This window comes from Lissotriton helveticus, chromosome 7 (genome assembly GCF_964261635.1).
Source record: "Lissotriton helveticus chromosome 7, aLisHel1.1, whole genome shotgun sequence".
Classification (NCBI taxonomy): domain Eukaryota; kingdom Metazoa; phylum Chordata; class Amphibia; order Caudata; family Salamandridae; genus Lissotriton; species Lissotriton helveticus.
This window is the reverse complement of record NC_136068.1, coordinates 848,634,581-848,661,057: the sequence shown is the minus strand read 5'-3', so window position 1 is coordinate 848,661,057 and position 26,477 is coordinate 848,634,581. Positions and strand designations below refer to the sequence as shown.

At 44.2% G+C, this 26,477-nt stretch overlaps 1 protein-coding gene across 2 annotated transcripts in view; it reads left to right on the top strand.

Moving 5' to 3' along the window:
* Window positions 1–26,477, top strand: part of RANBP17 (RAN binding protein 17) — a 1,522,743-nt gene that overhangs the window by 919,269 nt on the left and 576,997 nt on the right. The window contains exon 16 of one of the 2 annotated variants that reach the window (XM_078653359.1): window positions 14,096–14,176. In XM_078653359.1, the coding sequence (XP_078509485.1) occupies window positions 14,096–14,176 (81 nt within the window). Of the gene's footprint in view, window positions 1–14,095; window positions 14,181–26,477 lie in introns of both variants that reach the window. The other variant, XM_078653358.1, reaches the window with a different exon arrangement.

The following is a 26,477-nucleotide window of genomic DNA, read 5'->3' as shown; positions in this document are numbered from 1 at the left end:
GTCAGTTGAGTTCACATCAAAAAGTACAGCAATTCTCTTCCGTCTGTTTGTAATTAGGTTGCATGCAGAACAGCAGCTATCCATCATCACGATCAGCTGGAGAGTCGCTCTCCAAAAATGAATTCAATTCCTTTTCAAATCTTTCTCATCAGGCAATATTATATTCTTAGTATTTCCGGGGATGAAACCTCCTTTTGTCAACTAATTTGATCTGACCACTCAGTTTATTAGTTCATGTAGAATGTGGATCAAGTGACATAAAGAAGACACAAAATGCAGAGAAAATAGGTGGAAGAATTATGTAGCTCCTAAGTCTTCCTGTAAAAGGAACATTAAACAATGCCTTTTGAGCTGGAGCCATTAGTAAAGTTCGAAAGGGCTTTTTCACAGGCAGCTATCCTGAAAGTAGTAACATAATTGAAACAAATCTTTACACAAAACTTGAGAATCTCAAGAAATGGAAAGAACGTGGTACAGTAAACTGTTACATCAAGTGATTCTTTCACACTCAGTGTGCTAAGGGAAGTAGATATGTTATTAGAGAAGTAAAGGATAAGAAGAAAAGGTGTGAGGGCACCTGCGATAAGACTGAAGGACTCTCCTTCACTCAGTATCTAATTTAGGCCTGCATTCAGCCATGCTAGGCTTGTGAAAATAATGTGATACCTGATTGTACATAGATTTCTATGTTTTTTTGAAACTGTACATCTCACCTTTTTTATCCCTGCTACCAGTGCTGCTGTGGGCCCCAGTCCGAGGCTCCGGTGTTGGTTAGGCAGGCAGCACACGGGCCCTCTGGTGACATTCTCAGTAATAGTGGCGTAACAAAACTTGATGGGCCCCCATGCAAAGTACATGGAGCGGCTTGCACACCCTGGACCCAGTACGGAGCACTCAGGTCTACCCGTGCACATTGCTGGAGGGGACATCCTGGAGCTATGCCCCCTGCACTGCAGTAGCTGTGGGGGCTATCTGAAAGAGACACGCTGGTGATAGAGTCCTTCCCTTAGAATATCCCCAGGCGTCAGACTGGATCTGGAAAATTTTGCTTAGCAGTACCCCTGCGTGCCAGTAGGTGGCGTCCTGCAGCTCAGAGTCCGTCGCTGGCGTCGTATGTGCCAAGATGATGTCACGGAGACATACTTAGGCGCCACCCAGCGCGCTGGCGTCAGTTCTTTCTTTTGCTGCGCCAGTAAGCGCAGATCCGGTTAGAACACATACCCTAGTCATTTTTTTTTAGACTTTTGTCTCGTGTTGGTTTTCTCTGGTGCTAGTAGGGATGCCTGGTTTTAAGTCTTGTGGGACCTGCCGTCGTAATATGTCGGTGGCAGACCCTCATGACGTCTGTCTCTACTGCCTGGTGCGCAACCATGACTCCCGGTCCTGTCTGGACTGTAGGGCTATGGCCCGAAGGCCCTGAGGGAACGGCGCCTGAAGTTATTTGAAGTTTGGCACTCGTCCCCGCGCCGTTTGAGATCCAAGGGTCGTTCCCGTGACCGTTCACGGAGTCGTCACCACCACTCCTCTTCCCCTTCAGATTCGGGTATGAAATGGCACAAAAAGAAGTCGAAGAAGCGTTTTCGCTCTTCGACGTCCCCCTGTCGGTCCCCAGATGTTGACGAGGGGGACAGGAGCTCTGCCCCTGCGGCTCCTTTGGAGCCTGGGAGTCCCGCAGTGTACCCGCCTTATCCGGGTCCATCAGCGACTCCCGCACAAATGCAAGAATTCCTTGCTGCCATGGACTGCCTGTTTAGGTCTCGGGCTCCCGCCGGTGTGCCTTCAGGCCCCGCTGTCCCGTGTCTGGATCCTGCTGGTCCGTCGACTCCTTCAGCGGATCCAGCCCTGGCTCTGCCAGTGGCTCCGGCACCGCAGGATCCTAAGCTCCTGGCACCAGCCTTTGCGCCAAGAGGTCCCATGCTGCCAGCTCCGGCCCTGGCGCCGCCGTTGGCTCCGCCGGCGGCGCCGCAGTGGATACCACTGGTTCCGCCTCTGCCCCTCTTCCCAGAGGGATTTGTCCCCGCCTAGGATCAGAATTGAGAACCGGCCCCGGCCGGTGCCATTCCCGGCGCCGTTTATTCCTTCACCTGTCCCTACCCCGCCGCCGAGGCCTGTGCCTATGGCGCCGGCGGAGGAGGATGACTGGGAAGGGTTTGAGGACCCGCTTGCTAGAACGTCACCAGGCGTCGACGTCCAGTGCCGGGTGACCCTGCCTTTCTGACCACTCATCCTACACTCGAATGTCTGGTCATTCAAGCTTCTACGTCTCAGAGTGCCTTTCCCACGGCTCCGCCGGAGTAGGACTCTAAGAAATTGGAGCAGTTTGGCAAGCGGTTGTTCTCTTCGGCCGCTTAGGACTGCGGTCAGTGAACACTGCATGCCTTCTGGGCCGCTATTCCCATGCGGTGTGGGATTCCGTAGCTGAGGTGTTGCCTCGGTGTCCGGAGGAGTTCCAGACTGTGCTGTCTCAGGCTGTGGTGAGGGTAAGGACGCGGTTAGGTTCACCATTCGTTGTGGCTTGGACACCAAGGACTCCTTCGGTAGTGCAATTTCCACGACCATGGCGCTTCGTTGCCACGCCTGGTTGAGGTCCACCGGGTTCTCCCTGGACGTCCAGAGCTCGCTCATGGACATGCCTTTTGACGGCACTCGCCTGTTTGGTGATAAGGCCGACACTGCACTGGAGCGTTTTAAGGACGCTCGAGCTACGGCCAAGTCCTTGAGCCTTTCCACCACGCACCCGGCCATGTCTACCTTTCATTCCTTTCTTGGCCATGGCAGAGGCGCCCCTGGAAAAAGCCTACGCAGAACCAAACTAAGCGCGCCCGTGGGCGTGGAGGCCGCCGGGGTGGCTCTGGGGGCCAGAGTGAGGGTAAGCCCATTTCCGCCCCCGTGACATACACCTCGAAACCTTCCTAGTCTGAGCTTCAGGTCGCACACCACGCCGGTGGGTGGCAGGATTCGACATCACCTTCCCCACTGGTGTTCTGTCACTTCCGACAAGTGGGTGCTGCAACTCGTCCGGAGGGGTTACTCCCTCCCCTTTGAGTCTACCCCCCCAGCCATGCCACCTCAGTTCCACCGCATGTCGGGGGATCACTTTGTGCTTCTCCAACAGGAAGTTATGGCCCTCTTGGCCAAGGGGGCCATCAAGCGCGTTCCTGGGCCAGAAGTAGGATGTGGTTGTTATTCTCACTACTTTCTGGTCCCAAGAAGGACAAAGGGGGCTTGCATCCCATCTTGGACCTCAGGTACGTCAATCGGTATCTCTGGAAAGAGAAGTTCAAGATGTTGATTCTGGCTCAGGTCTTGGCTGCCCTCGACCCTAGAGACTAGATGGAAGCGTTGGAATTGCAGGATGTATATTTTCATATCCCCGTCCTGCCGGCCCACTGGCGTTACCTGCAGTTCACGGTAGGCCAGGAGCATTTTCAGTTTGCCGTGCTCCCCTTCGGCCTTACCCAGCTCCCCTTGGGTGTTTACGAAAGTGATGGCGGTGGTCGCAGCTCACTTGCGCAAGGGGGGTGTCAGTCTTCCCCTACCTCGATGACTGGTTGTTCAAGGCGGGCTCGCCCCAAGCAGTCGTCACCCACCTTCAGACTACAGCCGACCTCCTGCACTTGCTGGGGTTCTCCATTAATGTGCTGAAGTCGCACCTGAGTCCCTCTCAGAAGCTCCCCTTCATCGGAGCGGTTCTGGATTCTACGCAGTTTCGGGTTTATCCTCCTGAGCAGCGAGTCCGCGACATTCAGGCTATGATTCCGATCTTTCAGCCTCTATCCCGGGTTTCAGTCAGGATGACCCTCCGGCTCCTGGGCCTGATGGCCTCCTGCATCCTGCTAGTGCGACATGCCACATGGCATATGCGGGCTCTGCAGTGAAACCTGTAGTTCCAGTGGGCACAGCATCAGGGCAACCTGTCCGATCATGTCCAGATCTCGGAGGGCACTCCACGACACTTGCAGTGGTGGCTCACGAATCGCGATTGGGTCAATGCTTTTCCGCCTATACCACTTCTGCCCAGAGTGCTGAAGAAGATTTGGCGTCACCGGGCCCAAGTCATTCTTGTGGCTCCGGATTGGGCACGAAGATACTGGTATCGCGAGTTACTCAGCATGGCGATCGATCCCCCGATCCGGCTGCCTCTTCGGGAGGATCTTCTGTCGCAGCAGCAGGGGAGGGTCCTCCACCCGTACCTGTACAGCCTCCACCTCCATGCGTGAAGATTGAGCTGCGTCAGTTGACATCTTTCGATCTTCCTCCTGAAGTCTGTGATGTCATTCTGGCAGCCAGGCATTCCTCCACAAAAACGGTATATGCCTGCAGGTGGAACAAGTTTGTGGCATGGTGCACAGCAAAGGCAGTGGATTCCCTTTCTGCCCCTCTTTCGGGGGTTCTTTTGTTCCTTTCTTTGGCCCAGCAGGGCTCTGCTCTGGGGGCACTATCTTCCTGATCAGCCTTCTCTTTTTAAGTCCCCGTTTGTTAACCATTTTCTGAAAGGTATTACGCACACGTTCCCTCCTGTGCCGTTCATCATGCTTCAATGGGACTTGAACCTTGTCTTGACGTTTCTGATGTGCGCTCCCTTCGAGCCCTTTCATAACTGGCCTTTGCATCTTCTCACTCTCAAGATGGCTTTCCTGGTAGCTATCACTTCTGCCAGAAGAGTGAGTGAGCTCTAGGCTCTTTCTACTAAACCTCCTTTCCTTTCTGTTTATCCGGACAAGGTGGTTCTGAGGACACGTCCTTCTTTCTTTCCAAAGGTTGTCACACCCTTCCACATCGGGCAGACCATCACTTTGCCCACCTTATTTCCGCGTCCGCATCCTTAAAAAGAGCAAGAGAGGCTAAACTGTCTGGACCCAAAACGTGCGCTCTCTTTCTATCTGAAGCGCACGCAACAGTCCCGGGTGGATGGCCAGCTCTTTGTTGGCTACGTGGGCGTCAAAAAAGGTCGGGCTGTGCACAAACGAACCATCTCTCGGTGGGTCGTTCTCTGCATCAAGGCCTGTTACTCGTTGGCTAAGAAGGAGCCTCCTGTGGGGCTGCGTGCCCATTCCACCAGGGCAACGGCAGCCACTACTGCCTTGGGACGCGGCGTTCCCTTGCAGGACATTTGTCAGGCAGCTACGTGGGCCTCGCTGCACACGTTTATCAAGCATTACTGCCTTGACAGTCAAGTCCGGAGAGACGGCTTCTTTGGCTATTCTGTTCTCCGTGACTTTCTGGTGCACTCTTATTCGCAGACCCACCACCGGGGTTGGTATTGCTGGGGTATCTATTCTAAGGTAAGGAATCTATCACTAACGTGTCTCTTTCAGATGCACAAGTTACTACTTGTGTAACGATATATCTGTCATAGACATTAGTTAGTGATCGATTCCTTACTGCCCCACCCATCCTCCCCGTCCTGCGAACTGATTACTAGGTTTAAGGTCATCCCTTTTAGGGCCCTAGTTTTCAATGCACCAGTGGTCAGTATCTTGCATGGCTCTGCGTTCCTGGTGCGGAAAGTCATGTATAGAACTGACGCCAGCGCACATCTGTGGTGCCTAAGTAGCACTGGCATAATGAAAAGTGAGGGGGCCTCCCTGCACGGTCCTTAGAGGGGGCCCCCTCCGGGCTCAATCAGGAGCTCTCTGGCCAGGAGTGCAGTGCCGAGGGGGCCCCTCGGAGCTAGGGGCCACCACTCACCGCGGGGGCTGCGTGGGCCTGTGTTACACCCCTGCTAAGTAGTCTCCGTGACGTCATCTCGGCGTATACGACGGTCGCGGTGCCGCAGGACGCCACCTACTGGCGCGCAGGGGTACTGCTAAGCAAAATTTTCCTGATCCAGTCTGACGCCAGGGGACATTCTAAGGTAAGGGATCTATCACTAACTAATGTCTCTTACAGATATATCATTACACAAGTAGTAACTTGTGCTTTACGCCACTGCTCAGTATCCCGATACAAAAGCTGAATATTTCCTCTTTTTGTTCTTGGAGGGCCAGGCTTGCCACTCCCGGTTTGCGTGTATGGGTAAATGCTCTGGGGCACACACGCTCCAGGCTAACAGCAAGTGCCATCTGCGACACAACAGCAGGAACAGGTGCCATCTGGCTGGACACACGATTTGCAACTCTTCCAGGGATGGCTTGTATTATTCCCCCCCCCTAGCTCAGCCTACCTTGGAGCCCTACACAAATCATGCAGCAAAACCCTGTTCATTTGGGCATATTGGCCAACATTCTACTGTGATTGAACACAGCAGGAGCATAGATTCTCCCTGGACGCTGTGGTAGCACACACTCCAGGTGACGCCTGACAAACTGCGGCCTTTAACTGGCCAGTGAAGCAGCAAGCCCATGTGAAGGCTTGTGTGCCTCCATAGCGCGAAGAAAAGGATGCTGGTACCCTGGCCATTTAGCCATGTGTTGAAGAACAGGACACAAGTAGCTGGATTTACTGTATGCTCTGTTTAGTTCAGCCACCAAGAGCGTCCTTTTCCATATAACGTTCACCGAACAACTCAACTGTTCAAGAGCTGAAACAAAGCACTCGATTTCCGCCATTTTACCGCCGCCCCCTCCCTGCGCGGAGCTAATTGGAATGCGCCGCTAGTTGGTGAATGTGCAACAGATGTATATGTGCACTCTGGGAGACCAGCATTGAAAGGAGAGGACGGATTTCCGTCAACGAAGTACGTCTTTTCCCGTTCATTTTGCGCAGGAGACGCTCTCTTCGTGTAATTAATGGGAAAATAAAAGCCATGAAGGTTGTGGAGATGAAGCGAATCCGCTAAAACGGCGGTGAGCTATGCGAGTCCTGGGAGCCTTCTGTTATCCTACAGACAGCGCGTTTCCATCAATCCACGGATGCACTCTGCGCTGCTGACAGAAAATATGATTTAAAGGTTTATGCCCAGAGTTCTTTGGCCATAATTGTTTTCTTACAGGCTGCAATTTAGCATCTGCTGTCTTTAAGGTATGTCTTCGCTTTTAGTGCACTAAAGATGTACCTGTCTCTCCAGAGCCGCCTGGTAGAGCTGGCAGTCCTACTGAAAGGAGCAGGAGCACGCGTTCTTGACGATTTTAAGCAATATTTCATTTATATAAAAAGCCCTCTCCATTCAAATGAATTTTTTGGGACGTCTTAAGCAGCCAAGGGCTTTGTTGAGCCGAACATGACTGGTCTGTTGCTTTGCTGGTGTGAATGTTTGTGCTTAATGGCGACCATTGTACAGTGCACACATGTGCTTGGGGACATGGCTGGAAGTTTGAATCACATAATATGATTCCCTAATACATGTGAGACTCACATCAGGAGGCCTGCCTGAGCTATGCGCAGATCTATGGGGGTCACCCGTGGCAGCCACTGACGATGGGCGGAGCAGATACTTGTAGGATGGCAGGACAGTCCAAGTCGAAATTAGGAGCCTAGTCGCTGACGTCAAAGCGCCTGTCTCACTCACACATTGGTGAATATCAGGCCAGCCCTGCCTGCTTCCAAAGCACACAGTGCTGCATCCTGAATAAATTCACTAAACAGTTCTTTTGTTGGGAAACTGATTTTCCTTGCTGCTGCTGCTGACAGCGGTGTGTTTTTTATGCTGTTTTGGAGAATGCTGCAAGCCACTGGGGAGCTGATGTGGCATTAAGTTCCAGGTATCACGAGTTGTTATACAAGATCATGAATGCCAAATTCTCTCTTTGCTGGAAGCCGCCAACACTGCAAGTTCTGGACACAGATATTCTACTCCATAGGTGAACTCTTAAGAAAAGTGAATTTCGAATGTTTGAAATGTCCTGCATCGCTACCTAGCACATGCATCCTGTTATTGAAGAGATCATGCACATTGCAGCATTTGCCAGAAATACAGGACTAAGCCAGATCACACTGTAGTTCTTCCCGTTTCCGCATAACAGACGCAGGTATGAGGTGTCAAATCATCCTTTCTTATGTGACACGAATAAAGGTTGTAACGGGTCAGTTATGCTTGCATTTCTCGTGTACCCACAAATCTCTGTCTGGTCAGATGGCCAGTCATATGCAGCAAAGGCATGGGTTACTCTGTCAGTCCATCTTGGGTGAAATCAAAGCTCAAGAAAACTCCTGGGTTGGGAACATGCCACATGTATTGACTACTCACTACTGCAGATTCGTTGGATGAGCATTCTTCTAATGTGCTAGACTGGATTCAGAAATAATTTCAGCCATTGCATGTCACCAGTGCTGATAGTCTATGTCAGAGGCCACAGGAGCTACAGGTGTGGGTTCCTATTTTTTCCCACACCTCACAATATGCGGAATCTAAAGCCTTTAACAACACAAACATTTAAATAAAAAAAAGAAGATGGATGAAATGCAGAACAATGTCAAACATTCACCCCAGTCACAGATCAGGGTTAAATCCGTTGTTTTTATGCTCACCATGCCACCCCAGTTTGGACCCAGCCATATGCAAATCAGTCTTGACCATGTGCCCCATGGGAACAGTCCAGCCCGAACTGCCAAGCTAGGTCCTCCCTGGACCGGAAAACAAGCATTCTGGGACTGACTTCTTGGTATCACTCCTTATCAGCCAGGCTAGCTTGAATCCAGTGGCACAGTGGGCACGGGACCCACGTGTGGGCATACCCTGCCCACTTAGAAAAACTATAGCAACACAAAAAGATGAACGGAATGCTAAAAAATGTCAAACATTCACCCCCAGTCACAGATCTGGGTTAAATCTATCGTTTTTCTGCTCACCATGACACTCCACTTTGGACCCAGCCCAATGCAAATTAGTTTTGACCCTGCTCCCCATGGGAATAGTCCAGTCTGAACTGCGTATCGTGATACATGTCTCTCCTCAAGTTTTCGGGCTTCCAGAGGCAGTTGTCTGTTGCAGACTTATGCTGTCTTGGTTATTCATGTGACTTCTGCTTATGAATGCATCCGTAGGATATCTGTTAATCAAAGACAAACTGACCACACTGTGTGTGAAGAGGAGTTGAGGATCCCTTCTAAATCTTGATTAACTTTCAGAAGCTGTTCCACAAAACAACTTCATACGAAATGCCACAAACAGCGCTGTTCTTTCTTGCAGAGGAATAAAAAGAGAAGTATTGGGTCTCAGGAAGAATGTATGATGATACTACGCGATCATGTTGCTTGCGGTATGTTACAACGCAGGCCTTACAACGAAAGTCGTTTCAACGACTTGCGCTGGAGGGTGCTGGACTTATGGATAGTATGATATACTATTCCAACACCAGCCTACGTACAGTAGGGAAGGTGTTGGAATAGTAAATCGTACTATTCCTTAGCTTACAGCGCCATCCAGCACAAGTCGTTGAAACAACTTTCGTTGTAAAGCCCGCGTTGTAAACCTACCGCGGTGAAACTCCCGCATAGTAAAGGTTGTCTCCCCTCAGGAGTGGTTGGTTTTCTCTTCCAAGGTAAAAGTATTACTGGCCATTCCTCAGGTGAGTTTACATCTCCTGTTGATCTTTTCCCAGAGCCCCTCTTATACCTTTCCCAGAGTCACTACTGGTCCCATAGGTACCACTCTAACAGGTTGACTCCATTGCAGCCTTGGCATCACTAGCTCCTTAATATTAGAATGCCCAAGTCGGTTTTCACTTTGCCGATCTTCAATCCACCTTCTTTAACACCAGAATCAGCCCTTCTCCATTAAAGTTGGTCCTGACGCCTACAACTGATTTTATCTCAAGACAGCACATAAAAAGGTCTATAAAGTAGTTGAGGAAGACAGAAATGCCTCCTCATTGTCCTGTAGAATACCGATGTGTTTGACACATACCCTGAAGACGAATTCCCTGTGCCTGTGTCAGAGCAGGCATATTTCTGTGCTGCACATTTCTCTGCTGTAATTGTCCCTAGGGCTTTGCGCTTCTCAAACCTTTTACTCCTGGGTGATATTAATATCCATCTGGGTTGCGCACAGGCCAGTAACAGCAGGGAACTGAATGATTCTCTTAATTTGGCGCAACTCACCCAATGGATTAGCTCTCAGTCTCATAGTGGGGGGCATACTTTAGACCCGGTCTGTTCAAATTTTTCTTTATCCACCAGGGAACCACTTTAAGTGTCTTGGTCAGACCACTTTTTGATCCAGTTCTCCTGGACCATTACTAAGCCTTTCTTCTCTAAGGACTCCCCTCAAGACAGACCGTCACAAAGAATAGATACCTTTGCCTTCTGCAGGGCTCTGTTAGACACACGTCCTATCGCTGCTACTGATTTAGATGGAGCATTAGAGAGCCTCACTAATTGGATTTCTTAGGCAATTGAATCTTTATCCCCGCCCCTCTCTAACAGACGAGCAAGAGACGCCACTTCTAAACACTGGTACTCCAGCAAGCTTAAGGAACTAAAACAGTTCTGCAAAAAATTAGAGCGCAGCTGGAGACAGGTATACTGCCCCCTGGCTAAAACAGCACTAAGAAAGGCTCAGAGAGACTACTATGCTGCTATAAGGGAGGTTAAAAGCAGCTTTGCCATGTCAAAAAACAACTCTAAGGACATTTGTGCCATTGCACAGAGTTTCTTAACACCTAAAGCCGAGCGCACTGTCTTACCTGCTTCTGTGGAATGCTGTGAGAAGTTATCATGCTTTTTCATTGATAACATTCAGGTGATCCAGGACAGCTTAGGGAATAGTCTCCCTGGTTGGGCTGAGTCCCTCCTCTCGAACATTCCTGTTTCTTCTGTTCTCTCCCATTGCCCTGCCAGACTCACTGTCCATTCTTAAATCGCTGAAATCAGGCTTTCCCACTGATCCTTGCCAGACTAGGCTGCTAGGAGGGGCTGCAGAGGTAGTTAATCTGGAGGTGAATACCATCCCTAACCTGTCCCTCCTGTCCGCCACTGTTCCACCAGAATGGAAGCAGGCTAAATTACTACTGTTACTGAAAAAGCCCTCTCTAGACCCTGGGATACTTGCCAGCTACCGACCAATCTCTCTTCTTCTGGACGTAACAAAGGTGTGCGCGAAAGCAGTCTTCAGACAGCTGTCCACCTTTGTTGAGTCATCTGGCGCCCTCCATCCTCCTCAATCAGGATTCAGGGTGTCCTATAGCACAGAAACGGCTCTTGTTGAGATGTCTTAGGCAATAAGGGACTGCCTGCACTAAGGCGGCAGAGCGGCTCTGGTCTTACTAGACCTCTCTGCCGCCTTTGATACTGTGCCACACCATCAACTACTCTGTCGTCTCTCAAACATTGGCGTAGTTGGATGTGCTTGGAATTGGATCATATCCTTTCTAGAGGATCAGACCCAATAGGTTTGGTTGCTACCATTCTCTTCGGCCCCCAGAAGGGTGTCCATGGGAGTCCCACAAGAATCTACTTTGAGCCCCCTGCTTTTTAATATTTATATTACTCCCTTGATTTTCTTAGCAGAGTTGGGAGCGAAGATCATTGCACAGATGGATAATACCCAGCTCCTTTTCACCTGGAGGGAAAACGACCTGTTCCCAACTAAAGCTAAGAATTGTCTTTATGTCGTCTTCAAATGGCTTGCATTGGCGCAGCTTAAATGCAATGAGGACAAGTCTGAGGTCCTCTTGTATGGATCCTTTCCCCCCGCTCTTCAGAGAGGCTCTGTGGCCCTCAGACTATCCTCAGCCCAACTCAGCTGGTAATCCTGTCAAGAACTTGGGGGTTTGGTTCATTGAGGACCTTAGGTTCTCTATGCAGCTAAAAAAACTTGCTGGGGTTTTCTTTGGTACGCTGAAATCTCTTAGAAAGTTTCTTCCTCTGTTACCCAGGCCAGCCAAGGAAATGGTGATCCGTGCTCTTATCATGTCGCACATTGACTATGCCAATGCTTTGAACATTGGCCTGCCTGGCTACCAGTTAAAAAAACTCCAGACAATACAGAATGTGGCAGCCAGGGTTCTGCTGGGAATTCCAGGAATATAGAGTGTGAAACAGCATTTGCGGAACCTTCACTGGCTCCCCGTGGTCCGACGAGTCCAGTTCAAGGCCCTCACTCTGGCTCATGGAACTCTGCACGGAACAGGGCCAATCTACCTTGGGAGACGATTCGCCTTCTATGTCCCTCGCAGACATCTGCGCTCTGCTGGGCAGCGGCCAGCAGTGGTCCCTCGTTTCTGCCGCACTCGATTGGGGAGCAGCTCTTTATCCGTTAAGGCAGCGGAAGCTTGGAATTCTCTTCCTTTGGAATTACGGAACATTCACGATATCAGGTTGTTCACGAAGCAGCTTAAAGACTTTACTATTTAACTAAGTGTACTAATCTCAGATTCTCTGTTTTCACGTTGGTTTCCCGCGTCAGGACACTCCTGAGTATCTCTGTTTGCGCTACAAATGCATTATAACCTAACATAACATTTTTCTACACATTTTGCGGCAAGTTCAGCCCTATGGTTAATGTTTTCTATATTGGGACGCGGCCAGGTATGTTTGGTATTTCATCATAGTATGACCTGTGATTAGGAAGACAGACGGGGGGATAATGATGCCCCTATTACTCTCCGTTGTTCTTCATCACTGTGGTTACGAATCTTCTTCGACACAGCCTGGCTTCTCACCCATCCAAATTCCCGTGGGTCCATCCTCTATTCATTTGTGCTTGCTGTTGTCAGGCATGCAATAAGTAGTTGGATTATTTCTCACTTTAAACATTTCTGCTCTTACTGTCGTTTATGCCCTCCGAAAGAAGAAAGATATTGACCAACACAGTTCACTTTAGATCATAAGGATTATTTTGTAAAGAAAATAATATTTCCCATGAATTGGAAGCCTAGGAGTAATCTTCACTTATCCAGCTGGGGCTCTGTCTCAGTTTCGTAACCTTATAATACATTCATAACCATAGAATAAATCCAGACTGTGAGGTCAAACCTCTAAAAACACCCACTTTCTTATGTCCAGATTTTCTTTCACTTCTAAAATTGTTGTTTTCCCTTTAGCCCCAGAAATCATTTTTCAAAAATGAGAATTCATAAAAAAGCAGTTAAATATTGCACAGGAATGGGTGGATGCTCCTTTTACATTGTGTGTCCAAGGCCGACTTAATGAGCACTGGAAAAATAGTGTTACTGCAGTTCAGGTTTCCAACCGGTTGAGTAGGACCTAGAACACAACTGTGTTTTCAATCAACATTTTTCACTTTAATCAACATTATTTTCTGATTTCTTCCTATTGCTGTTTTTGTTTGGAGAAATTACTTTTGTATTTTTTTCCTCAGGTAAATGCCAGTCAGTCAGTGAACGGGGTGAATGTGCAGTTTGTCGCTTTCGCTGCCAGTTACCAATCAGCTTGTAGAATCCTGGGAGCCCTTCTTGGAATGCCGGCCAAACTGTCATTTACCAACTTTTTAAATCTGCTGCTGGTCTGAGCTTGGGCTAATACCTCTTCACCCTCACCACGATGCAATGTATGAAAAATATCCACCAGTATTTCTTTAAAAAAAAAAATAAGAACAATACATTATTAATAAAAAAAATTACAAAACAGTGGCTAATAAATTAGATATTTTTCTTGAGAAATACTGCTGGATTTTTTTCATACATTGCATCTCGTATGCATTTATCATGATTTTAACATGAGCTTTGTCATCAAAAAGAATTGCGTGTTGGTGTGTTGTTGTGCGTCGAGGATGGATGGGAGGGAATGAGAGACTATAGGATTTGTATAACAATAATTTGTGATGTTGAAATTGTGTTTTAGAAGAAATATGAGATATTCATTAATTTTCATGGTATATTCTCTAAATTAAACGTTTGCATAATAAATGTATCAAAATTTGACATTTACACACTTGTCCCTTTGGCCATTGTATGATGTGCCCTTTATGTTGTTATGTTGTATTGTATTTGTTATGAAAGAAGAGTTACCCAAGATTATTTAGCACTTGAGTAGATTATCCCTGCTGTAGGAACTAGATTCGTTAGCAGGGGAACCCCTTTTTATTTGCATAATAAACATTTGTTTAACCTGATTTTTCAATGTATCGTTGGTGTTTATAAAACAGTAATGTTGTGAGTCTGCAAACCTTACAAAAACAAGTCTTTTCCATTCTGTTGATCTTGTTGTCGGTATGGTGGATTAGTGTTGTTATTATTCTTTTTTCTTTTTCTAGTGTTACAAACCTTAAATACTGGGGACGATGTGAGCCAGTGATTTCAAGGACGCTCCAGTTTCTCAATGATCTTTCAGTTGGATATCCTTTTCTTGTGTGAACATCTACTACTTTGGCCATGTTTCTCTCTCTAGCATGCCTTAACACATCCTGTGGAGTGTTATAATTTTACTAGACTATCAATGTTTTATAGTTTTATCTATTCCTATGTTTATGTTGAGAATACAGTCATGTTTTTCTAGTCATTTGCTGATGAGGATGAACACCTATGGTATGAAAACATTTACCACAATGATTCATCCATTTATCCCTCAAAGTATACAATTTTCAGAAATCCCACATCTAGTATAATAGAAAACTTGAGGAAATTGTGTTATTTGCAGGTCATGTACCTCCTTGACATCTATTGACTTTGTTGGCTTACTCTATGGCTCTACCATCTAACCCTATATTCCTTATTGCCCAACGTTGATTCAGGTACTGCGTCTTTTCCTTTTAATAGTGTTCGTGCCAGCATCCTGTCCTTCTGGTACTCTATAATTTAACAATCGTGTTTTTACTTTAGGTTTATTTTGTTTTTTTCTTTTCTTGAACACATCTAGGAGAGGCTTCTGTTTTGCTTCAGTAGGTTGTGGTAGGCGGGAGAGTGATTGTTCTTGAGAAGTTAGACCTTCACATAATTCAGCAGGTTATAAGCTTCTTGTTGTGATTTGGGCAAGACAGGCACAGAAAGCAAAAACTACAGATTATATTTAGTATTTAAAATAGTACTTATTCAGGTTGTGAGATTTAATTATGCAAATATTAGTAAAAAAACAGACATTTGTTGTGGGGTTGATTCTATTTTGTGTCCTTCCTTTTCCTTTTGTGTTCACTAGTTTGTTTCTGATAGTGATGGTAGTGCCAGTCATTCTAGGACATTCACAATGTAAACTTGATTTCTCCTTTTAGTGTGTTTAAACATCTTTGTCTGAAACATTATTTGCAATGATATTTAATTATTGTATTGATTACGGCATGTAAGATAGTTTTGTTTTCTTAAACGAAATACTGTCTTATTTGTGTACTGACCATATTTTTTAAATACAGTAACGTAAATTCATGAAATAGAAAAAATTATTACTGAACAAGGTTTTATTTGGACTAAAGATGATTTGTAAAGTGGCACAGGCAACCCCAAAGGGCAATCCTGGTGGTGGGGGAGCACTCTAAACCAAGAAAGGGCCTGACATAACAGGGAGAAGACATTTGCATTTTAAATATATTTGATATATTCCCTGGAAATCAATAAAACAACTATAAATTAAACCGAAACATTTGAACAATAAGTTCCTTTTTAAAAAAGGAACACATTTCAGTCACAAGTTTCCAGACTGAGAGGATGTCCTGTCTATCCTTTGTGTTACAATTACAAATACAATACAGTCATCTTGGCATTAAAGGCTGGTGCTTGCAGTCTACCTTCACTGGGTATTCCTAAAAATAACAGAATTCATAGCTAAAGGTGCATACTGTCTCCAGAATTTAAAGTCATTGATAGCAGATCAAACCCAGTTTGTAGACAAATGGGAAGAATCAGCAGGGTGTACACACTATTGGAGGAGCCAGTGTTCTGGCCCCATTTAGCTTTAAGTGATGCTCGTGAGGAACAGCAAATAATATAAATCATTTTGTAGTGGTCTACCATCAGTCGAGATGACTTGTGGCAAGGAGGGATGTGCTTAAATACAGTGTTCACAAGGCAGCACGACATTTCCATTAACAGAGTCCCCTTCTCAGCAAGTCTATGGATGTCCCAAAGGTTAAAGAAAACAATTGGATTCTTTAAATTCCAGAATGTAAGGTTCTGTCAAGAGGACTCTTATTCTGTTTTAGCTTCAACATTCATCTACCTTCCTTTTGTATAGATTTTTAAAAATGTACTCAGAAATTAAGTCAAAGAGAAATATTTTGCATCAAGCTGATTGCATGTTCACATGTTTGTATATCTTCGGTTATCAATGTATCCATTAAAGACTGAAATACCGTGGTTTGCTTACATAAACTATAGTTAGAAACAGATTAATTTAATTAATTTGTATATACACAGTTCTCTTCTGAAGAATTGGATATTGAACACACATTTGTAGAGAGTGGTTTATAGCTAAGAGCGACTTTGTGTCCTGCACAACAAGCAAGGACTCTATAGAAACTATCTGGCCCAGAGGCTCTCAGAGAGCGATAGGTTAGGATGATTGCTGGCCTGACTAGCCCACACAATATACTGCCATAACAGCTTTGGGGCACCCAGAAGGTCACACCTCTTTTGTATTCGAAGATAGACATAAATTAGCTAATTGCCTAATAACAAAAACAATTATACAGCTAGCCAGCGAGGGCAGACAACTTTATTTTCTTTCTTAAAATACATTTTTTATTTTGATATGCATAGAAAATATCGTACATACTAGCGCTATAGACAAAACATACATGAAGATGGTAGTAATGGCGTATTGGGATCATTCATGAGTACTGACGTAACAGAGTGGTACGAAATAGTTCAGGTTTTGTTGACCAGATTTTGTTGCATAAAATGTTAGTAAGTTGTTTATGCAAGTATTATCCTTATTGACAACCAGAATTAGACATAGTGTAAGCTAAAAAAAACTGTACTACCCCCTCCCCATGTCCAACATGGTGTACTGCATTAAATACTCATTGATTCAAGTGTAACAGATCTGCACTGGGGGTCTCAAGTATGTCCATGATTGAGGTGTCCAGGGATTATGGGGTAGTCACTTAGTGGTTTACTCCTGTTATTTTGTATACTATGACGGGAGATATCTACACATAACTCAAACACTCTTGCTTATTGCAACCATTTTATGTTTGCAGACAACTATTGGGTGGGGAGTTACTGATCTCATCAGCCCTCATTGCCTCCAGTAATCCCTCCCATGCCTCTGCATTTTCAGGGGAGACTGTCTTTTTTAGCTTCCCTAAAGAAGGTGATGCTTTCATATTCATCCCATCTGATAAGCTCCCTCTTCCACCTTTCCAACTGCGAACTCCTCCTCTTTCACATTTAGGAGTAATTTGTCGTTGTACAAGGATCACAGCCAGATCAATGAATTTGGATGCAAGTTTATTTCTACCCGGGTATGGATTCAGTCTCAGCAGACACTTTCCTAGGGGACAGTACTATATTGCGATGTGTGTTGTCATTAAGAGAGGCAATAACGTCTGCCCAGTATCAGTAAGATATGAGCATTGCCAAACAATGTGGAACATCTCTGCCCTCACATTACACCTTCTGGGGCATGTATCCTTGGCATGTGAGAAGAATTTATTGATCTCACCTGGCACGAGATATGCCCTGTGAATGAAGTAAAAATGGATCAATTTAAACTTATTTCCTACAGACCTTTGGGACCCATCCAGCACCCAATCTCTTTCCTTGATGCTTGCCCCCTCATCTTCTGCTCATTTGTCTTTAAGTGAGTTCAAGGGAGTATTCGTTTTTCTTGAAGCCAAATAGAGACCTGAGATGACATTGTAACGAGGACAGACAACTTGTTTCTTCATGTATTTATCCAATCTGTTAATATGCACATGTGGACACTAGAGCAAAAGCCTATATTGGAATATTGATCTAACTAGATGAGATTAACTTGACTGGTAAGCATCTGGGACCTGGGAAAACTCCTGGAAGCGACAGTCTGTCAACTGCTTTAACTCTATATGATATACCCGAGCCTACTGTCAAAACACTTATTAACCATGTATAACATAGCCCAAGAGAGAGGTACACTTCTCCCAGGACCTGCGAGGCGATAATCCAAGTGTTAATGAAAGCTGACCTAAACCCTCTGACCCCCGTGCATTATATCGACCATTGCCGATGTTGAATTTAGATTGTAACATACAGGCAAAGGTAATATTATTAAACAGGATACAGAAAATACTTCCACATTTATTACACAGAGACCAGAGCAGGTTTGTCCTAGGGAGAAACACCTCACCAAACATTAATAGACCATTCCATGTGCTGGATGGCATATGCATACTGGCCAACCACATGCACGTAGATGTAACCTACATAGACCTGGACTTGCTTAATTGACGGTACTTGTGTAGTGTCCTTTGAAAGATGCACTTTGAAGAAGAGATTCTCACATGGATCCGAGTGTTATACTCAAACCACACAGATTGAGTTAAGCTGGGAACAGTAGTGTTGGAGCCCTGTGCAGTGCATCGGGTACCAGACAAGGGTGTCTGTTGTCCCTACTATTGTTTACCTTTGCCATGGAGCCTTTGGCTAACCATCTGCTCTGAGACGGAGGACAACATGATCTAGACATGCAGGACCAATCAGGTAATCTATTTATATGTTGACATTCTGCTTCATACGTGGGGCTTTTAAGCTGGGCTGTTGCCGGAGTTGGCAAAATTAGAGAAATTTGCAAAGTCTTCAACACCGACGGTCAATAGGATAAAAACAAATTCTCTTTCTGCTGACTGACCTATTCTCACTGATTTTTAGCCCAATTGAAACACATGAACGAAACTTTTGGCTGCAAATTTTTTAAGTACTTGGGGATCATAGTGGTATACAGCCTGCTGATGTGATAGCCGGTAATCCTACCAGAGCATTTGTTGGCTTCTGGGGGGGAAAAGCTACTGTAAATGCAGGCAAAAATGATGACTAGAATGCTGAACAAATCAAACATTCACCCCAGTCACAGATCTGGGTTTAATCCATCATTATATTGCTCACCACGTCACCATAGTTGGGAGCCAGCCATATGCAAATCAGTCTTGACCCTGCTCCTCATGGGAATGGTCCACCCCGAACTGCCGGGCCAGGTCCTCCCTGGACCAGAAACAAGCATCCTGGGACCGGTTTTGGGGTATCACCACTCATCAGCCAGGCTAGTTTGAATCCAGTGGAGCAGCAAGCAACGGACCCCCATTTGGATATACCTTTAGATACTTAGGGTGCACATAGCAATATCATAAAATAAAATGGTGGACGGAGTGTTGAAACTTTTCAAACTCTCAGCCCCAGTCACAGATCTGGATTTAATCCATCATTATTTTGCTTGCCATATCACCCCAGTTTGGACCCAGCCACTCATGATTTGTTGTTTTTGTCGCCCTAAGTGGGAAGGGTATGCCCAGACTTGGATCTCGTGCTCACTGTGACATTGAAACACAAGAAAACTAAGGTGTAAGCGCACATCTATGTGCTCCAAGGTACAGCAGCTAGTGCCTGTCTGCTCAGTTTCAGTACCGCTGATTATATGATTCTATCTATTGCAACCTGAATGCTCACATTGAAATAATAAGTCAGTTTGCTTAATTGTTTCATGGTTTGGGAAAGCAAAATACTATGAAAGTAAAGATGCACATTAATGATGTCTGTCCTGTTGCTCAGAGACATAGACAAGTTGCTTTTCATTTATAAGAAGCTGTTGAAAAAGAACTTGAATTAATTAATGCGTAAGCATAACAGTAATTGAGCATTCAACTGGTCCAACGCCATGAGTTCCTCCCAAAGTGGTAGTGCCCAAAAAGGACACCGAAGGAGCCGTACGCAGATGTGTTGATATGCGCCAAGCAAACAAGGCAGTTGAACAAGAACGACATTCAGGTCCACATATTGCTGATATGATAATTCAATTAAATGTTGCAAAGATTTTCTCTAACCTTAATTTAAATAAAGGTTATCATCAGTAGGAATTCAATAAATATTGCAGGTATATTACAACCTTTTCTACACATGTCGGCTGCAGAACCTTTCCAAGGCGTCATTCAATTTGTCATACATCTGGGTGGGAAAAAATGAAACTATAACGATGACATATTGATTTTTGGAGCTACACAAAAGGAACATTATAAAGAGCTCACCCAAGTATGTTGCGTATTGACTGATGCAGGCTTGACGTTGAATGCAGACAAGTGTGAGTTCCACGAGACCACGTTAAAATTCTTTGGCCATATCTTTTCTGATGGAGGCAGGACACCTGATCCTGCTAAAGTACAAGCGCTGTCAATATGTTTCTATGATGCATTCATTACTTGGCATGGCCAATTAATGTTCAAGATACATATGAGACTTTGTAACCGTGTTTCCTTACTAGAGTTAACGAAGCAAAATGTTGTATTCAAGTGGTCACATGAATGGGAGAGATGTTTCAAACAAGCCATTGAAACTGCTACTGAAATGGCCTATTTCAATCCTAAGCTTCATATAGAGGTTGTTGTTTACGCTAGCACCTCTGGGTTAGGGGTTATGCTGGCACTGCGCAGCAGACCCTCCCATGCTCAAAGGCATATTGTGATCTACGCCTGTAGAAGTTTGTCCCAAATAGACTGCCCTAAGTTTTGCAGTGGTATCGACTTGTGAATATTTCCATGTATTCCTGTATTGAAAGCCTTTTTCTCTTGTAACTGATCATCAAGCTTTATTGACTCTCTTTGGCAATCCAAAAGCCAAGATGCTTCCTCTCATTGAATGGGGGAGGCACGGATTAAAAGAGTATGATTACACATTGAGCATCGTCTAGGGATGGATTAAAACCCCTCTGACTACTTTTCCAGAGTGCCTATACAAGGTCTAGGTATTCCATCCAAGAAGACTGAAACCTACATTAATTTAATTGTAAAGTCAAACACGCCTGCTGCTATATCGTTAGCCCAGATCATCTCTGTCATTAGCCATGATAGTGACATGCTGAAGTTGAAAGTTAATATTGCACATCAGTCATGGAACTGACATCCTCGACCTCTCACCAGTGATGGTGAATACCAAAAATACTAAAACGTTAAAGATTAACTGTCTGTAACTCAGAAAAGAGTTATACTGCGAGGGTCGAGAATCCTAATTCCGGAGAATGTTAGACAGAAAATAAATAAAGTGGTTCACGAAGGACATTGTGGTATTGTTACCCCCAAGAGAGCTCTCGGAGATCAACTCTGGTTTCCATATTTAAATAAGGGGATTGAAATGTAGCTCAAGGCATGTTATCTATGTAACTGCCTGTCTACGAACATTGCTCAACATACTCTCACCATGTCAGAACTCCTAAAGCACAATATCCAATATCAAGAAACGGAGAGCTGCCCTATATATTTAAATTAAAGGCTCTTATAGAGTCCATATATTTTGTTCAATGAACACAACTCTGAGCTCACTTTTAGATAGGGGCCATTCACTGAGAGTTCAGACACAGAATACAAAAATACATCATTTTATTTTCATATATATTTTTGTTGAAAATATACTTATACAAGTATATTTTCAACAAAAATATATATGAAAATAAAATGATGAGAGCAAAATATATGGATATTGTGTTTCCCCTGCTGGTCTGCCCTACATCATATCCAGGGGCCCCCTCCTTTGCATATTAAGAACTCCTAAAGCATGCATGGGAGAGAATAGCCATCGATTTCTTTGGTCCACTCGACACATTTGATGGTAATTGGGGATGAGTACTTTTGATTTCCATTAAAGAGTATCTCTTATACGCAACTCATGATTGAGTCATTTTTGTAATATGGGGCGTTCTAGCTATTTTGAAGTCTGATAATGGTCCGCCGTTCAACACTAGATAATTCAAGGATTTTCTGGAGCATCTGAATGAAAAGCATCAGAAGAGTACACCTTTGTGGCCACTGGCCGATGGACTTGTTGAGCGCGTTGTGAGTACGCTAAAGAAAACAGTACAGCGTTCAACTCTTGAGAGGCTCAATTTGCAAACTATGTTGAATTCCACCCTACGAGCCTATCGTGCAGCACCTCTCTCGACCACGGGCGAAAGTCCTGCAACTTTGATTTTCGGGAGAGCAATGATATCCAAGTTACCTCAATGGACCAACAGAGAGAAGAGATAAACAGATCTGCGGACCCCCCCTCCCACCCCCCGGCGCCTTGAGACCCTCATGGGTAAGAAGCACGCTTACAATTATCTGATTGACTGATTGAGAGAAGGAGGTAATAATACAACTCGAATGAATGACTTGGTTAATAAAGAAGAAATGCAAGCCTATGCTGACAAGAGGCAACATGCAAGAGAATATTACGTTTAAAACAGGAGATGTAGTGATCGCTCACCAACTGCAAAGAAGAAAATCTGATGCTTAATATGATTCTGCACCTCTCCATGTTGTGTCCACCTTAAGGACATATAGTGACTGCCTAGCGCCCTGGAAAGTATGTTAACAGAGACTCTTCTCACTTTCGGCATTTGATTCATTGGTCTTCTGATCAAGATCGTGAAAGAAAGACTGAGCCTGAGAACCCAGTGACTGCTGTTACTTCTTCACCATCTTCGAAGATCTCTGACAGTGAAGATGACAGCTCCCAGCCTCCAGTAACCAGATCAGGCCGAATAATTAAAGCGCCATGAAGGTTGATTGAAGAAATGTGATTGCATAAATATATATTTGTTGATTTGTAAAAATGTGTAATTTTTTATTTAACAGAGGGGGAGATGTAGTATCTTGCGATATTTTATTGGTACTCTTTTTGCTCCTAACGGACTCTGTAGAGCTGTGACGTAGGTGTCAGAGCGTAATGCCAAGAAAGCTTGTTTTAGAATGTTGAGTTTGCACTTATACGCAGCAGAATAAAGATGTGTAATACTAAGCTACGTGGTGGCGTGGTCATTGGAGCACTGACCCAGGCTAGGAAGACGCTACACTTATGGTGTACCATCTGTCAATCATTTTAATGGGATCCAAACACTAAAATACTTTTTATCGATGAACATCCTATTTATTGCATGCAACAATGCAGGTTGAATTGGGTCAGTTTATCCTGGCGAGTAAGTATTTTCTCGTTTAAGGGGAATTTTGCATACAAAGAAAGGGAATTGACTTGAGCAGAGCATTTGCCTGTTTGTAAACCAATTTACTGAGGGCTACTTGAACAAACTACAAAGTTCAGCGAAGGGTTATGGGAGTGTTCAGAAATATGATGGCGCTCTACAGGTAGTGGTTAGAGGGTAATTGTAAGGTTTAGGTGGTTGGTGCTTCTTGGTCAGAGATAACCCTGGTCTCTGAGAAAGGAAGGGGGAGTAGAGCTCCACCTTCTGTATATATGTAAGCAAAGTCAAGCACTCACAAACCCAGAGAACCCACGGAATACATCCCATCCGCTCGAAACGGCAAAAAGCCTACGAACAACGGCAAGCAGATTGGCTTGCCTGTGTGGACCGACCGCGCATCCGGCGGCGGACCTTTCTACCCCTATTATATTTCCTTGATGCTTTGGAAGCACTCTCTTTCGCGTCTGTTACTATTCACACCGATTAGGACCGGGTTGGAATTATCACCGTTCCGATGATACTGCCTTCAGCCTTACTTCGACAGCCCTGAAGAGTCACGGGTCTACCCCGTTATTGATGAAACACGTGTCGGCTGGTTCTTTGTGAAACAAATACTCACACCGGACAAAATAAATACCGAATAAGATAACAACATTGGAGTTTGATCTTATCCTTTCATTGATTGATACAAAACCTTACCTAGGAAGTAACTTGGGTTGTGTGCGCTTGACTTTGCTTACTTGAACAAACTGTTGCCTGGAATCCTGATTTGGACGAATACCATGTCCGCGTCCAATTTTGGATCCAGTACATATTGATACAATGCAATATGTTTCTACACATAACTGACTGTCACTAGTGTTTTCTGGGTTTTCACTTGGTAATGTTTCTTGTGTTCTGAAACTGCGTTTATTCCATTTTGTTGAACTGGTAGGTATGATTTATCAGCTCTTATTTGTTGGTTCACTATAAATCGGAACCAAGGTGAAAGGCACGTGTGAAGTTTATAAGTGGCACTGTATAATGGAAAATGAGAACTGTTAATTTCCTTCTGGTATATATGACCTCGTGGGTCATTGTAATATTTTTACGTTTTTTTTAACAATAGCATAACTGCTTTTATTTCTTTTCAAGGAATAATACCATTCCAATTGTAGTGAACATAGACGTCCACTGTTTCTAATTCAGAAAATTAAATCGTTATGTTTGTACAACAAACACATTTTAAAACATACTTAAAACAATTTTTGCGCTTTTTTTGCATTTGAATAATTTAGATTTGGGAACGGATTGATCTGAGACTTACAACTGTCCGTGTATTTGTCGAATATCCATTGTTTTTTTGTTGAAAACACCTGTGAAACCTTTAAGTATTATGTCTTTTGTTGTAAAATCCTGTTTTTATTCTTCCTTGTATATTTCACTTCGGGATCTGCTTCAATCTAAATAAGAGGAATTCTGATTCATTAAGATAAACACTACATATGCCCCTCTGCTCCCATGGGTAGCTTAATTAACCATGCACATGTGCTTCATCCTTCCATTTTTTCATTGCAGAGTGGCTCGTCCTAAGTAAATGAGGTTGCACAAGTTCTCTCTCAGTCGTCACAAAAGGGGAGCTACGGGAAACCAAAGGTGCAGGAGAGCTCCTCACTGCAAAAATATCTTCTTGTACTCACCTCCATTGATTGGGGAAAGGGTGTTTGCCTAACGGCTATGACGGTCGTCCTCGAATCTGGGGAACTGGGTTCGAGTCACTTAATCTCCCCGTGCCTAACAAAAAATGAATGTGTCCTCATGTAACGCAACTGGTTCTAGGTAAAGCGCTCTGATACCTTCGGGACAAGTTTGCGCTATATAAAACTCCGTAAAATAAAAATGAAAAATAAAAAAAATTGATAAGGCGACTTCTTTAAGATTTTCTAAGTTTTTTTTGTCAAAAAGTTGCACGCCAGCTTTAGTTTCTTTCATAGGTTCAGATTGCTTCGCATTTCTAAATCCTAACATTTTCAGTTGCTATCAAATATACATAGGGCTGTTTCACTGTCACACATTATTCCATTTCTTATTTATATGTCGTTTTCCCAGCTGTCTAAAGTTTGCCATAAAATGCACATATTTACATTGTACTCTAAAGAGGTTTGACAGCTCAATCAGAGAAAAGTGAGACTATATTTTTCTTACTCACTGGCCAAATGCTCACCTTTCAGTCTTGAGCTTTTAGTGGGGTTTTTCTTGAAGTTATTATTTGCTCATATTGTTATAGATATTTTCTAATCATTTGCAGATTTTAAAATTAAACATTCTGCCGCTTTATATTACATCATTTCTTCTTAATTATTATTTTAAACTTATGTTCAACTTCTCATAAACATAGTTATGCTATTTTGTTTAGGCTGACATTTTATGTGGTTCAAATTCTTTTTGCTTTTTCAGACTATATCTCTAGCTAGGCCAAGGCAAAATGTAAGTTACGTAAGTAAGGAATTTTGTTTTACGCTTTTGATTTGAAATTCCTGGAATTGCATTGCTACACCACGTCGTGTGATTACGCTGCCATTTGCGGCGCAGGAGCACGGAACTTACCCCCAGATTCATCATGCTCCTCTTTTGCAAGTCCTTTATAGCGATTATTAAGGAATCGCTATTAAAGACTTGCAAAACGGGATGCATGTAGAAATCGCAAAATTTATAGCGATTTCTACAAGCAAATCGCAAATAAGGACGATGTAGAAATAGGCCCATAGGAATGAATGGGGAGTCATTCCTTATTTGCGATTAGCAATTAGCGAATCGCAAATAAGGAAGCGATTTCAAGGGTGCCAGGGTGTCCAAAGGACACCCTGTAGCACCCCTGAAATGGGGAGTTACACTGGTGTTGCGCACTCACATGTCCAAAGGACATGTGTGTTTGTGTCACATCCAACTTAAAAAAATGCACTAAAGTGCATTTTTCTAAGTTTTCGCTATTTACCACGAAGTCAGACTTCGCGGTAAACAGCGGCCAAACATTTTGTGGATTCGCAATTCTAAAATGGTTCATGAATTGCATTTAAGGAATCATAGAGATTCCTTAAATGCAATTCTTCGCAATTTAGCGATTTCAGATTTTGCGATTTTGGCATTTGGGATGATGAATCCCAAATGCAAAAAAAGCACTCGCAAAGGGCCAGATTTCGCAGAATCGGGCCCTTTGCGAGCCGATTTTTCCTTCATGAATCTGGCTGATAGTCAATCAGGACATGAGATTATATCATTTGTTTTACACAGTATTGTTTTCCGCGAAACGCACCCTCTCGTCAAAAATTGAAGCTAGGTTCTATTTCATACTAACGTATATCGCTACACGAAGGATTTTTATTTCACGTAATTTTGCATAATTTTGTGTGATCTAACAAAAAATGTCAGTGTTACGTGAAAGCAAATTGTTCAACTTATGTACACCCCTAGCTCTTTCTCTATCAACATGATTCCTTCTGTAAGATTGCAATTTTATTCCAGGATTTTTCACAACATTTTATTTTAGCTCTCCTTGTTGGTTTAGACTTTGCTCTGCCCCTACTGGAACT